This window comes from Antechinus flavipes, chromosome 1, assembly GCF_016432865.1.
Source record: "Antechinus flavipes isolate AdamAnt ecotype Samford, QLD, Australia chromosome 1, AdamAnt_v2, whole genome shotgun sequence".
NCBI classification, from domain to species: Eukaryota; Metazoa; Chordata; class Mammalia; order Dasyuromorphia; family Dasyuridae; genus Antechinus; species Antechinus flavipes.
In genome coordinates this window covers 578,209,417-578,225,157 of record NC_067398.1, presented here as the reverse complement: position 1 = coordinate 578,225,157, position 15,741 = coordinate 578,209,417, and the positions used below count along the sequence as shown (strand labels likewise).

The 15,741-nt window shown below is 31.1% G+C and overlaps 1 protein-coding gene across 1 annotated transcript in view; it reads left to right on the top strand.

Moving 5' to 3' along the window:
- Positions 1 to 15,741, top strand: part of RAD54B (RAD54 homolog B) — a 110,826-nt gene that overhangs the window by 6,177 nt on the left and 88,908 nt on the right. The window contains exons 2-3 of the mRNA XM_051970850.1: positions 3,092 to 3,242; positions 10,052 to 10,229. Coding sequence (XP_051826810.1) covers positions 3,105 to 3,242; positions 10,052 to 10,229 — 316 coding nt within the window. The 5' untranslated portion in view covers positions 3,092 to 3,104. The remainder of the gene's footprint in view (positions 1 to 3,091; positions 3,243 to 10,051; positions 10,230 to 15,741) is intronic.

Genomic DNA, 15,741 nt, shown 5'->3' with positions numbered 1-15,741 from the left:
AGAATATCACAGACTGCCTACCCTAATACCATTTCTCAGATATATTTCATCCTGCTTATGATAGGTTACTACTGATTGTGATGTTGTTTTACCCCATCCTCCTCTTCCAAAATTGTGAGCACAAGTTTTTTGTTTTGGTCTGCTTCATGTGCCAATCTCATAAGTCCCTATCTATAAATATCATTATATCCTTATTCTTAGCTATCTGAGCATTTTCCTAAGCTTACAAATGGGTTTATTCAATTTCCCAAGATTCAGTCATACAAAATGAGGTTTCAAAGGCTGACTGTCTCTACTATGCTTTTAATTTTCTTATTATATACTTGACAAATGTTTTGTTATGATTATTTCCACAAATAAAGAAAGGTAAGAGCATGTGAAATCATGAATCTCTAATATGTATAGCTTTGTGCTTTTTTAAAGTATATAATAAATTTAACACTTAGTTCTAAAATTGTCTTCTTTGTTTCTCTGAACTTCCTTTTGCTCTCTTTTTCCTCTCTTTTTTCATCACTGTCACTATTCCCTTTTTATTCACATAACTGCTTTCACATTCCCAGTTTAAAAAAAAAAAAGATTCTGATAGTTTTTGGCCCAGATCCATCAATTCTGAAACTGTGAATTTGAGAACTGCCTTGATCTTCTATGAGCCACTTGAGGTACTGTCAAGCCAGGGGCCTCATCTTTTCCTGGAAACACGCAGAACTGTTTGGCTAGCAGCAAGAGTAGAACAGATAGGGTGAAGCAGTCTATGAGTCTCAAAGAATTAAATGGAGATACATGCCAAACAGTCTCTCTGTAAGACCAAGACCAGGTTTTTAAAAAATTTTGAATGGTTTGTACTTTGTTTTGATTTTTTTGTTTTGTTTTTTGTTGTTTGGTTGGTTTTGGTTTTGCTCATCACAGTTTAGGGGACCAGTCTCTGTTGTATTTTTCGTGATGCTAACATTTTCCCTGACTTTGTGCTAAAACAAGGAATTGTTTCTTGTTTCAAGGTTCCTCAACTAAAACCATTTCCATTGCAGTGGCCTATGTAAATTCTGTCTATAAAATGGGTAGAATACTGTCCCTGAATTCAGAAAAATCCAGGTTCACATCTTGCTTCATATACTTACTAGCAATGTGACCACAGGCAAATCACTTAAGCTCTCTGAGCCTCAGTTTCCTTATCTGGAAAATGAGAAGGCGAACTTGATAGTCTCTCAAGTTCTTTCTGTCTCTAATTCTATGATCCTATAGGTCCATTAAATCCTGGGGCTGCATCTACCATCCCTTCTGATACCCACTTTTAGGATACTTCTAGGATTCTCAGCTTGATATTATTTTTGGAATTTTTCATTACCTATTATAATCATTATGTCAACTTTGTGTTTCCTTTTTCTCTTGATTCCCGATTCACCTTATTTTTCCTACACTTTGTATAAATAAGCATGAACAAACTATCCATGGGCTAGTAGCCTAATTATTATAAATTATATATATGATATATAATTATAATATATAATATATATAATATATATATTACAAATTATAAAAATAAAATATTTATTTTTGTTTTGTTATTCTTTTTATTTACAGTACATATTCATTTGTATATATTGTTTTTCCAGTTCTAGTTATTTTATTCTTTATCAGTTCATTTGTTTTCCCATGCTTTTCTGAATCCTTCATATTCAGTGTTGATTTCACTGCATTATTATTCTATTATATTCATGTATACAAAAGACTCCAACTAGTAGATATATTTTGTTTTCAGTTCTTTACTACAACAAAAAAGTGTTATTTTCTCTTTTTTGGTCTATGTGGAAAGGTAGCATTTTTATTGGGAGGAAATATTTAGCCAGAAAAAAGTTTTTGTTGACAAGAGATTGTAAAAGTCTCAGCAGGCAGGTGGAATTTTTATTGTGAGGAGGAATGAAATTTTTGTTTGAAAGTGATGTGGGAGGTTTACAAACTGGGGGAGATTTAGATGGGAAGATGGGATTTCTTGGAATAAGGATATGGGAGAAGAATTTTTTTCTTTCAGAAAATGAGAAAGAAGGGGAAAGTGTAGGAAATATGTCTTAGGAAGATTTATGGGAGAAAGTATTTGGCAGGTAACAGTCTGAATTAGGAAAAGGGGGTACTATGTAGAAGTTCTAAGTGAAGAGAAAAATGCTTTGTCAGTAAACGGATCCGACTAAGAATGCATCTGGGACACAAGATGAGTGAATGAAGAAACATTTATTAAGCACTTAGTATGGGCTTAGTTCCTGGAGAAATACATACAAAAACCATGACAGTCTCTGCCCTCAAGACATTTCTATTCAAATTGGAGAAGACCACACATTTTGGAAAATGGTGTTCTAGTAGGTGGGTTTTAGTTTGGGAAATAAAGGAGATGGTAAGTAGAGAAGGATAGTGTTGATTTTTTTGATTACTGTTCCTTGAATAAAGGTAATAGGGATAGAAAGGAGTAGAACATAGAAACATGGCAGGAATATGACCAGAGAATATAAAAAATTGATGACAATAATATTTACCTCTTAGGGTTGTTGTGAGGGTCAAATGAGATAATATATGTAAAGTGCTTCAGTGCAATACTTGACACATAATAAATTCTTTAAAAAGTACTTGATTCCTTCCTTTAAGAGTGAGATAGATCTTAAAATGAGGAGGGATTATGTTTAAGTTTGAATATGTTTAAGTACTTTTGATGGAACTAGATGCATGACTATGAGCATTTAACCTCTTAGCTCTGACTAGTGGTATCAAAGTCAAATAAAAACAAAGGCTACTGGACTAAAAGAATAAGGGATAAGGATTCTGTGGGCTGCATATTAACTTAGAAAAACCACTTAAATATTAGCTGTATTTTATTGTTTTTTTATTATTTTGTTAAATATTTCCCAATTACATTAGTTTAGTTCAGACTCTACTTAAGAATCTTGTGGGCTGAATGCAGCTCTGGGGCCAGGTGTTTTACTCTTCTGCAACTCCTTTAATCTATAGGTTACAAAATGGCAATCTAGTTTTCACTTGGAAAAAAATCAGGTTTGGACCAAAGTGAATAAAGACCCACATATAATTTCTTTATTTATTTCCCTTACAGATTATTCCTGAATATGAGAAGATCTGCAGCACCAAGTCAATTACAGGGGAGTTTAGCAAAAAAAACAAGATTTAGACCTCCAGGAAATATTAACACATCAGATCTGAATGAGAAAATTGATAAACAGGGTCCAAATGTTACATTTACTGAGGTAAAGGAAAAGTGAAGAAATCATATTATATGTACTACATATATTTGATTGTATATCAAGATTTTTCAAAAATGTTGTTTTTAAATTAATTGTGGTTTACTAAGTATAGAAAAATTTCAAAATCCTTGTCAAAGTAATTTCCAACAAACATTTTTGGAAGTTTTGATTTAGGAGTTTAATTCTAATAATTTTTCAAAATTTTGAGAAAGAAGAGAATGTCCTTTTTAAAAAAAAATTTAGCACCTCTAGTCCTTCCTTCTTGTCATTTTACTGAAGTTAATCATTTTTCCTATGCCCTTGAATTTATTCATTTCCTGTCCTTTATTGCTTTAGCAATCATTCCCTCTTTCTCATGCTTAGATCTCTCCTTTTCCATTGGTTCCTCATTTACCTGCAGGAATACTCAGGTCTTTAAAAAAAAAAAATCTTGCTTTGACCTTTTGTATCCTGTTTAGCTACTGTGCCACCTTTTTCCTCCCTTTTATGTACTTTTCGGAAAAGGTGTCTATACTTAATGTTCCCAAATCCTCATTACTCATCTTCTCCTTAGTCTCTTGCAATAGGGGCTTCCATTTTTATTACTGTTTTAAAATTTCTTTTTTAAAGGCCACCAATGACCTTTTTAATTGATAAATCTAATGATCTTAAAAATATAATTTTCATTACTTTGCATTATCTGACACTTTCACCATTCCTTTTCTCTTGGATATTTTCTCTTTCCTTGATATTTTTTCAAGACAACCAACATTCCTGCTTCTCCTACTTCTCTAATTAATCTTTTTTCTGACCTCTTAAGTTGGGTTTTCTTTAAGATCCTATGCTCACTCTTTGTTTCTTCACTCTCATTTATTCCTGTTTTCATGTCTTCTATGTAAATGATCAATATTTCTAGTCTTGATTTTTCTCTTTATTTCCATACTTTGGTATATTCCTTTATGAGGCCTGTCCTGGTGTCTTCAACTACTTATATTTCCTCTTTATAATTTCAGTTTCCTTGTATTTATTGTAAATTTATTTTTTATGTATTTCTATATGTACATTTTGTCTCTGATACACATTACTCCCCTTCATTTACTACTTTGTCCAGAAACTTGACCTTTTTTCTATTCTTCATGGACATCATTTCCTCTTCCATTTTAATATTGGCTGTCCCCCATGGCTGGAATACATACCCTCCTTTACCTCTCTCTCTTAGAATCCTTAGTGTCCTTTACAGCTCATCTCATACAATATTTTTTATATGATGTTCTTCCTGTTTCCTTCAGCTACTGATAATTTTTCCATGACTGCTTCTATCAAAGTTATATAAATATATTTGTTATGTTGTACAAGAAAATTAGATCTAATCGAAAAAATCATGAGGAAACAAATTAAAAAAGGAGGAAATACTATGCTTTGATTCATATTCAATTTCCACAGTTTTTTTCTCTGCATGAGGATAGTATTTTGCATCCCAAATTTATTAGAATTATCTTGAATCAACTCAATGTTGAAAAGAGCCAAGTCCATTACAGTTGATCATCACATAATCTTGTTGTTTCTGTGTATGTTGTTCTCTTGGTTCTGTTCACTTCACTTAGTTCATGTAAGTCTTTCCAGGCTTTTCTAAAATCAACCTGCTCATCATTTCTTATAGAACAATAATATTTTATTATATTTATGTACCATAATTTATGTAGCCATTTCCCAATTCATGGGCAGCCATTCAATTTTCAGTTCCTTGACACTACTAAAGGACATGCTAGAAATATTTTTTGTACATATGGGTCCTTTTCCCTCTTTTCTAATCTCTTTGAGATACAATGGCATTGCTGGATCAAAGGGTATGTAGTTTTATAGGCCTTTGGGCATAGTTCCAAATTGCTCTTCAGAATAGCTGGGTTACTTCACTTCACCAGCAGGGCATTAATATCTAATTTTCTCACATTCCCTCCAGTATTCATCATTATCATTTCCTGTCATCTTAGCCAATCTGAGAGGTGTGAAGTGGTAACTCAGACTTGCCTTAATTTGTATTTCTCTAATTAATAGTGACTTAGAGCATTTTTTCATGACTAGAAGTAGTTTTAATTCTTTCATCTGAAAATTGTCTTTGATCATTTATCAATTGGGTAATGACTTATATTCTTATAAATTTGAGTCAATTCTCTATATATTTTAGAAGTGAGACCTTTATCATAAATATTGGCTATAATATTTCCTGCCTCCCTAACCCTCCCCCAATCCACTTTCTGCTTCCCTTCTAATTTTGGCTGCATTGCTTTTGTTTGGGCAAAAAATTTTTAATTTATTGCAGTCAAAATTGTCCATTTTGTATTTGTATTTTGTAATGTTCTATATTTCTTCTTTGGCCATAAATTCTTGCCTTTTTTACAGACCTGACAGGGAGACCAAACTTTGCTCTCGCAGTTTGCCTAGTTTCACTCTTTCTTTCTAAATCATGAAGTTATTTTGATTTTAACTTGGTATAGGATATGAGATATTGATCAAACTTGATATTTTCTTGACATTAAAATCTAAGATAAAAATAACAGCAAGTGAATCAAATTTGCTATTTAGCAATAAATATGAATTACTGAGTTATCAGTTACAGAATGGATCAAGAAACAAAGTATTGTTCATAGGGAACACTTTTAGTTCAAAAAAATATGAGTAGGTTAAAGTTGAGTAATGGGTTTAAAATATACATCTGAAAGTTTCAGAAAATCAAGGTTTTTGGAAGTGGTAGCTGGTAAAGTAGAAATTAGAGAAAAGTAAGAGACATACAAGATCATCAAATAATGGTGAAAGAAAAATGATTAATTTTTATATACTGAATAATTAAATTTATAGTAAGATTATACACAAATGTAAGAATAAATAGACAAAACATAGTCATGGTAAGGTATTACAATACTTTATTATCAGTATTTGACAAAAGAAGATGAATAATAAAGAAATCACCAGCTGTGAACTGTGTGTTTACCTGATAAAATATAATTAATGGAAATGTGGAAAAAATTAAGTGGAAGAAGTAGGGAATACATATTTAAGTACCACATTATAAAAAAGCCCTACTTGAATTTAAGAAGGCAGAAATTACACATACTGTATTTTTAGATCAATACAGTAAAATTAGAATTAAATAATAACCTGTATAGTTATAAAACTATATGGAAACTAAAGAAATCTTTTAAATAGTGATTATGTTTAAAATATTAGAAAATTAATATTTGAAAGAGTTATATCACATATCAGAATTCATAGGAGGCAGTCAAAAGCTATTCTGACTGGTAAATTTCACCAAGTGGTCATATTAGTAAGAAAAAAAGAAAAAAAAATTAAATTTGTATTTAAAATTGCTAAGTAAGAAACATAGTGACAATCAATGGGAGAATAAAACATTTATAAAAAATAAGTAGAGTAATAAATTGAAAAGAAAATGGAAGAACAATTTAATTGATTTAAAAACCAGTGCTTAATTTCTTTTTATGAAGCTAAATTGACAAAATATGTTTTGAGGAGAAACTTATCTATAATATTTAGTGATTTTTTTTTTTACTTTGAAATTGCCATTGTTTGAAGAAATGAAATTTTAAAAATCTCTGAGGTACCTATTAGAAATGGCCAGTGCTAGAAGAGAGGAGAGGAAGATAGGGACATTTACAAATGAATTATTGGTGGAGTAGTGAACTAGTCTAACTGTTCTGGAAAACAATTGGAACAATGCCCAAAGGGCTATAAGATTGAGCATATTCTTTGACCATACCATTACTACTAAATCTATCTCCCAACGGATCAAATAAAAAAAGAAATGGATCTATGCAGAAATATTTGTAGCAGCTCTTTTTGTGGTGGCAGAAACTTGTACATTTAGGGGATGCTCATCAATTGATAAATGAATGAACAAGTTGTGGCACATGATTGTGATGGAATACTATTGTGTTTTAAGAAATGACTAGGGAGTGATTTCAGAAAGACATGGCAAGATTTATTTGAATTGATACAGAATGAGGTGAGAAAAAGTGGGAGATCATTGGGCATAGGAATAGCAATGTTGTAATGATGATCAACTATGAAATACTTAGCTACTGTGATCAATGTAATGATTCAAAACAGTTCCAATGGACTCAAGATGAAAAAATGCTCTTTCCTCCAGAGAATCGATCAATTTTGAGTGCAAATTGAAGTATTTTTTTAACTTTCTGTTTTTTGAAATATGGTTAATATGGAAATATGCTTTGCATGATTTCACATGTATAATTGATATATTGCTTGCCTTAGTGGGTAGGGGGACAATAAGGGAGAGGAAGAATTTAGAACTCTCAAAAAAATGCTAAAAATAAATTTTTTAAAAGATTAAATATAGAGAATTACTAGGCAAGTTTAGTTGGTTGTATTGATATTCAATATTCAATTTTCAATAAAACATTTAAGAAAAATATAATAGAGAAATGTAAAACAGAATAGTCTGTGAAGTTATAAAGAAAACCTTGGACAAGGTAGAATTTGAGCTATATCACATTTTCACATAGATATATCACTATTACATCAAATATAACATGTTTAAAGTAGAGTTTATTATCCTTCTGGTAAAGTTCTCTTTCTTGTAAGTGCTCTATTTTTTGCTATTGACACTACCACTGATTTGTCCACGTATGAAACCCTGTCATAGGCTTTGAATCTTTTCTTTCTGTCCCCTCACATCTGATCAGTTTTTACTTTCTTTCATTTCCACATCCTCAGTTTCTGCTATCTCTCTTGTATTGTCTATTGCTTTTTTCTTTCAATACTGGCTTTGTTTACCATCTTCTTGGACAATTGAAATAGTTTCCTATTAGAGTTTCTCTTATTTTGCTTTCTTTCCCCCTTCCAATTTATACTTTGCATCATTCCTGCTCAAAATTCTTAGATACGTCTTTATTGTCTAGATTAGAAAGAGAATTTAAGGTCTTTATGAGGGTTTTTAAACTTTTCCACTATTTGCCTTTATAATTTTTTCATGCTACTTCCCTTCTACAGAGTATTTTCTATTCAGAAATAGGCACTAGTCTGCTATCAAAATGCACTACTCTATCTCCTATTCACCAGCTTTTAAGTTCTTTGCTCACACCTGCTATGTTCTCTTTACCTAGAAAGTCTTTCTCACCACACCCCTCCTTTTCAAACTAGACTTGCCTTTGCTTACTGAATTCCAACTATCCTTTAAAGTTGTACTTAAATTTTCTTGCTCTAATTAATTTTGAATTGAATTTGTTAAATGTATAGTTGTATTGATCAAATAAAGTTTGCTTTACCTTTTTTTATCTATAAAAAAACCCAACCTGGTGCATTCAGAAAATTTTTATTCAAAATTAATAGTAATCAGTTTTTAAAGATATGAACAATTTTTTTGCCAAAATTTTTAAATTGCTAAAATTAATTATAGAACAAGATGAATTTTATTTAAAAATATGATTCATGTAACTGTCAATTTCTAATCCAATTTTCCAAAAAAATTATTGATAGTCAATCATAATACATATCATTAATTAAGGAAGTAGAAGCTAAAGACTGCCCATAATCCTTCCTTTTTCATTACTATTATTTTAATTATCTCTATAAATGATCATGCCTACAAAAAAATAATCATCATTTTTTGTTCATCTGTCATTTCTTAATTCTACATCAGAGTAAGCAATTTGCATGTATAGTAAATAAATTTTACTTGTACATTGTATATGTCATAGTATATACTTTGTAAAACATGGAAATGCCATTGAATAATTAGATTATACAGTACATAGGAAAAAAATTTTCCATTCTACTTTCTGATATTTTTATAATGATCATATTATAGGAAAAGTATATGTTAAATATAATACATCTAAAATAAATGATTTATTTAGATTTTTTAAGATTAATTTTATAGTTATATTGAAAAAATTAGTGTTTGGTTATTTTAGTCATAAAACCTAATAAAACATTATTTTTGAAGTCTCCAACCCAAGAAACTTAAAATATGCTGTGTAATTAATTTGGGCTTTCCTTTTGCATCTTGAGTTCATAGAGGTGAAAAATAGTTTCATATTCTTAAATGGCCTCCATTTAGAATGAATTTGGAAAATATATTTTTATAGAATACTGCTCTTAAAGTTGACTTTTTGTTTGGAAGAAGTATATGCACAGGTGTGTGGTGCCCGTGTGAGTGTGTGTGTGTGTGTGTGTGTGTGTGTGTGTGTGTGTGTGTATGTGTGTGTGTGTGAAAGAGAGAAAGAAAGAGTGGAAGATAAAAGCAGAGGGATGGAGGGAGAGAGATGATCATATATTTGCCCATACAACTTTGATTTTTCAGCAACCCCCTTCTAAAGTACTTAAAAATCCTTGAATGACTTATTCTTGTCCTTCCAACTTATTATCATTGGTATTATGAAGGCATGCTGTTGGGTCCCCATATCACAGTCACATTTTTTTTTAAAGCATTTGAGCTCTCTCATGTACTTGGTATTGAGAAATCAGGCAAGGATGTGATCTGCTGATAGCACTTGGCTTGTTATTGTAACCTATTTAAAACTTGTCTTTGTATTTTATACTATAGTTAAGCTTACAGTCCTGATTCTGTGATTAAACTTTAAAATATATGATAAAAAATGAAATTGTTTTAGAATATTTTAACTAAAAGTTTTAGTTTTAAAAAATTATAAATTTTTATTCATTGTATTTTACCACTTAGTGGCATATAAAAGTAGTATTATTCATGTTTTATATCACAAAATTTTATTATAATGAAAGCTAATAAAATTTGAGAAGTTTAAAATAACATTTATATTGGAATACATTTTGTTTTTTAGGTTGGTACAAATAAAAATCCCCTGCTGCATTTTCAGACTGATTCTAGAATTTGTACTTCAGTTTTAAATGCTGTGACTTCTGAAGAATCTGTTAGAGCAATAAATGATGTGGGTAAGTCCACTGGAAATTACCCATTTAAGGCAACTGGAGAGGTATCAGTGGATGCAACTAATACAGGTAAGACATTCCATGTGTTTTTATGATGACTATGCATATACTAGATCTTTAAGACCATATTGGCTTTTGGAATAAAAATATTTTTTGGATAATATTAAAAATAATACTAGTTTTTTGTTGATTGGAAGTTTATTATTGATGTCTAAATTTAATTAGTGATTAAATTAATAGACATGCAATTTCCCCCTATAATAAACAAGATTTTCTCTGAAAAGTACAAAAGATCAGACAATCCTATCATCAAATATTTCAGTTTGATGTACTTCTTATGCATTCAGTTTTTGTGAAAAGTATGTTAATTAGATTTGTTTCAGGGGAAAACATTGTTTTTTTATCTTTTGGACAATAGGAAGCCATTGAAGGTTTCTGAATTTATAGCTCTGCATATGGGATATTATTTTGATAGCTCTGTGAAAGTTTTATTAGAGACCGGAGTGATTGGAGCTAAGAAATCCGTTTGGGAGACAACTGCAAGAGAATAAATGGAAAGAACTAAAGGCACGATTAAGAGTAGTTGCAGTGAGAATGATAAGAGTATTGTGGAAACAAATCAATAATATTTGCCAACTCATTGAAGATAGAAAATTATGGAGACATGATTCAGGTGACTTTAAAGTTCCAGTTCAAGGATACTGGAAGAGGTTAGTATTACTATAAGCTGAAATGGAGACATTTACATGGGGAAATTTGGGAGGCAATTTTAAACATTTGTAGTTGGAGGAACCAACATGCCATCTAGGTATAGTTGTCCAGCTTGTTTGGAAATGTGGGATTGAAGGTTGGGGGAGAGTTCAGGGTTGGCTATGTAGAATTTGAGTGTCATAAAATGATAACTCATTTTTATAGCATATTAAAATTTGCAAGGTTTCTTTATAACCAAGTAGTATAATTATTATACTAATTTTACACATAGGGAAACTGAAGAGTTAAATGCCCAGATTCACTCATCTTGAAGTGTTTAGAGACAGAATACAGGCTTACTTGTTTTGATTTTCAAGTCTGGAATTTCTGATTCTAAAATTCCATTATTTGAAGTTGAACACTATCAGAGAAAGAATTGTGATTTGTTGTGTGATAGAAAAAATTACTTAAAATATCTTATTTTTGACAGATAATTAGGTTAGCTTAAGATGTTTGGAGTTTGTGATGTATTGAATAGAAAAAGCAAAGCTTTCTCAAAGTAAATGTTTCAAAATTGGATATTATTCTTTTAGTTGAATAAATAGATATAATTTAGAAGTCTAACTAGACTGATGAGATATTAGGTAGTGAATAAATATTATTCCTGAGATATAGATGCACATTAATACACTTGATAATTTCCCCTAACTCTTTCATTTGGTAATTTTTTGAAGTCTTTTCTTACATTGGAGTATTGAGGGAGCATGTATCTGAATTCAACTGTGAAAAGCTTTAATTAATGTATATTGAGCCTTTGTTATCTCATAAGCTTTCAGAGTCTTTCCTCACTATGTATGCTGCTTCTAGGTTTCTAGTCTAGAGCTTTGCTGGAGCGAATTCATACTGCTTTATTAGAGCTGTTTGTTAAATTTTCAGTGTTTATATATTTCAGCACTTATACTATGGAAATCTTCATATGTTACAAAAAGACATGATTTGATTGTCATGTTGATTGTCTAGATAAGATGATGAAGATGCAAATTAAAATTAAATGCAAATTTAAATTAAGAATAGGTTGTGTGTAGTGTACATACCTCTGGGGGGACTGGCTGTTAAACATTTATCAGAACATTTTGCTAGTAACTACTACCAGAGAATTTAAAGATTCAAGCTGATATTATTGATGATATTTACTTTTCCCTTTCCCCCATTATGTGGATGCTTGCTTTTCTCCCCTTCCCGGGTATAGCCAGCTCCCCACTGTGATTTCCTTTTTTTTTTTAATTGCAGTTTATTTTGTCTTGTCCATTTTGTGTTTCAGCCATGTTCTACATTGGTCTTTCTTCTTTTTGGTCCTACTCTAAAGAAAAGAATTAAGTTAAATAAGACAACAATTTTTAATTTGTTTTATTTAACTCTTAACCTATAGTTACGTAAAGTGGGGATGGGAGGCAGGATTTGTTCCTGCTTTTCTGTCTGCATTCAGGGAGAGAGGTTTACTAAAGAAAAGTCACTCTCTCTTTGGTCATGTTTCCGAATCTTAATTCACAAACTGAATATAGTTTATTAAATTTAACAAAAATAAGCACATACTGCATGCTACCCATAATATTAATATTGGAGATATAAAGATAAAAATAATTATCACTGTTTCCAAGAAGATTATGTGCGAGTTTTATTTTGGGGGCTTGTGGAAAGTAGTCTGTACAAAGTTAATCTGATAAATTTTGGGGCCATAGTTTTAGATGTAACATCCTTTGAAATATTTAATTTGAAATTTATTTCAATGTTCCAAAGATCTGTGATTATTGTAGTGTGTTTATTTCTTCCATTAATTCAAATTGCAAACCCTCCATTCCTGTGTAGATAGATGATCTTGATGATTGTAGTGGTTACAAGAAATTGATTACTTCCTAAACAATCTTATTAGCCTCTCAAAACTTAGAGAAATCATCATATTTTATTATTAGGTCTTTTCAACTTGGGAGGATTTTCTTGAAGTGTTTAAGAATTCCATTCATTACAAAAGGTGACTTTTATGAGATAATGAAGCATCCTCTCCCCTCCCCAAGACAGGAAGCAATCCCATATAGGCTATACATGGTAAATATATTTTCTCTTTCAATTTTTTTTTGCAATTTCTTTTGTTTTTATATAATTTTTCTTTCTCAATAGAAGCTTCTCCCATTCTCATCCAGTAAACTATCTGTTGTCACAGGGAATAAAAAAGGAAGAAAAAATAATAGTTCAGTAACACTAAGCAAACCCGTTTTACACAGCAAATTTACAATGTTATATATCCTCTAAAGAAGGAAAGAAGGTGAACTTTATTGTTTTTGTTTGTTTGCTTGTTTGTTTGTTTTTTTGAGAAGGAGCTTGGAAATTATTACATAGGACTTTTCTTTTTGTCTTTGATCTCCTTGGAGTATTTGCCTAGCATTTGACTTTTTAATTTTGTTTTAATAGTATTTTATTTTTCCAAATACATGCAAAGATTGTTTTTTAACATTCATCTTTGCAAAACCTAGTATCCAAATTTTTCTCCCTCTTCCCCATTCCTACCCTTACCCCTCACAACCTCTCCGAGATAGTAAGCAATTCAATATAAATTAAACATGTGCAGTTCTTCTAAACATATTTTTGTATTTATCATGTTGCACTAAAAGAGAGAGAGAGAGAGAGAGAGAGAGAGAGAGAGAGAGAGAGAGAGAGATATCAAAAAGGAAAAAAAAGCACTGTAAAGATAAAAAAAACAAGCAACAACAAAAAAGATGACAATACTATGCTTTCTTCTACATTGAGTCTCCATAGTTCTCTCTCTCTGGATGTGGATGGCTCTTTTCATCACAAGTCTATTGGAATTGCCTTGAATCATCTCATTGTTGAAAAGAACCAAGTCCATCACAGATGATTATCACATAGTCTTGTGTCTGCATACAATGTTCTCTTGTACTTTCATTTAGCATCAATTCATGTAAATCCTTCAAGACTTTTCTGAAATCAGCTTAGTATTTGACATTTTAATCATTTTATGTTAGCATAATTCTAAATTACTTTTCAGAAAAATGCTATTTACATCCAGAGAGGAAAGTGATGAGCTCTGAATGCAGATTGAAACAAACTTTTTTTCACTTGATTTTTCTTGCCTTTTTTTTTTAACATGGCTAATTTGGAAATGTTTTGCTTGTCTTCACAAATATAATGATACTTGTTTGTCTTCTCAATAATTGGGGGAGGAGCTGGAAGAAGGGAGAGAATAGGGAACTCAAAATTTAAAAAAAATGAATGCTAAAATAAAGTATAAAATTTTAAAAATTACTTTTCAGAATAGTGGTACTAATTCACATCTCCAACAATATATTTAGTATGCTTCCAATAATTATGAGGCAGGCCCAATTTTATCCTTCTATAACCATTTTAATATTATTTCCATCCTTTTTTATCTTCAACTTACTGGTAGGAATTTCTCTTGGTTTTATATGTTAGTGTATATCTTTGTACCTTTTAGATATCAGACCCCCTCCTAACAGATACTGGATATAAATAATTTTTTTCTTAATTGATAGCTTGCCTTTTTTATATCCTAAGTTTCATTGATTTTGATTATGCAAAAGCTCTTCAATATTATAATACATACAATATACACATCTTTATGAGTTCATTTTCAACTCTAGTGACTGAAAAATTCTATAATAGTTGTTACTTCTAGAGTTTTTAAAATGTATGATTTCTGTTGATTTTTAGAAAATTTAGTAATTCTCATTTTTGTTTAAATTCAATTTTGTATATTAAATCTGTGATACTATTTGAAATAAATGAGATCCTTTACTTGATTTTTAAAGGTATATCAGTCATGATAATAGTTAATGTTTTCAGAAAATTAAAAATTGCACGATTCTTAATTAGTTCCATTTCTCTCTGTTTTCACCACTTTACCACAGTTATTGCAGAAATGAAAGGGAGTCAAGTGGTATTGAGTGTCATTTTGTATTTTTATTTCATGGATTGCTGTTATTTAAAAACAAATTATTTTATTAATTATCTTTGTATCCCCAGTGCCTTGCACAGTGCCTGGCACATAGTAGGATCTTACTAAATACTTGTTGATTAATTCTGTTCTTGCTTTTGTCTGTGTGAAGTTCTGTCTCCAATAACAGACACCTGATTTTCTTGTCTTCTTATCAATCTTGTAGAGAGTATCTGTAAATTAAATGGCACCATTTATGCTACTTTGTCTCCAGTATTCTGTTGAACTCATTTCAGAATTCCCAGATATCTGAATGCTACCAGAGTTTTCTCCTAGTGTTGTTTTTTGCCAGCACATCTTAAAGTATCCTGTTCTCCAAGGATTCAAACTGCCTTTCATCTAAAGAGCAATTGAAAAACTCATTGGACATAGACTATGAATGTTACAAATGATGGATTGTGGTGTTCTTCTTCTTTAAAATAATGGTTCTCTCTGGGGGAGAGCAGTTTTCTTGGGGAGGTTTTCTGGAGGCAGCCTTAGTTTCAATTATGAGTAATAATCACTCCAATATAGCCAGGTGCTAAAAGTTCAGATCTTTTATTGTCTCCAATATAGCCCAATTAGTTTTCTTAGAGGCCTCTCTCTCTTTGGTTCTAAGAGCTCCCTCCTAATGTCTCCAAATCCAAAGGTTTGTCCTTCAGTCTCCAGCCAGCACCAAGGTGGAGGATGCAATGAATCTCTCTTGCCTCCGAGAAAGAGCTTGTGGGCTTCCTCCCAGAATGCTCCTCTCCGTCCCCAGTCAATGTTCCAAAGTAAGTCACTCCCGCAAAACTAAGAGCCTCTTTATATATGGTCTCCCAAAGGTTGACTCCTCCTTCTGAAGGCAGGGATTAAGGGAGGTGTGAATTTGGATATTTTATACTA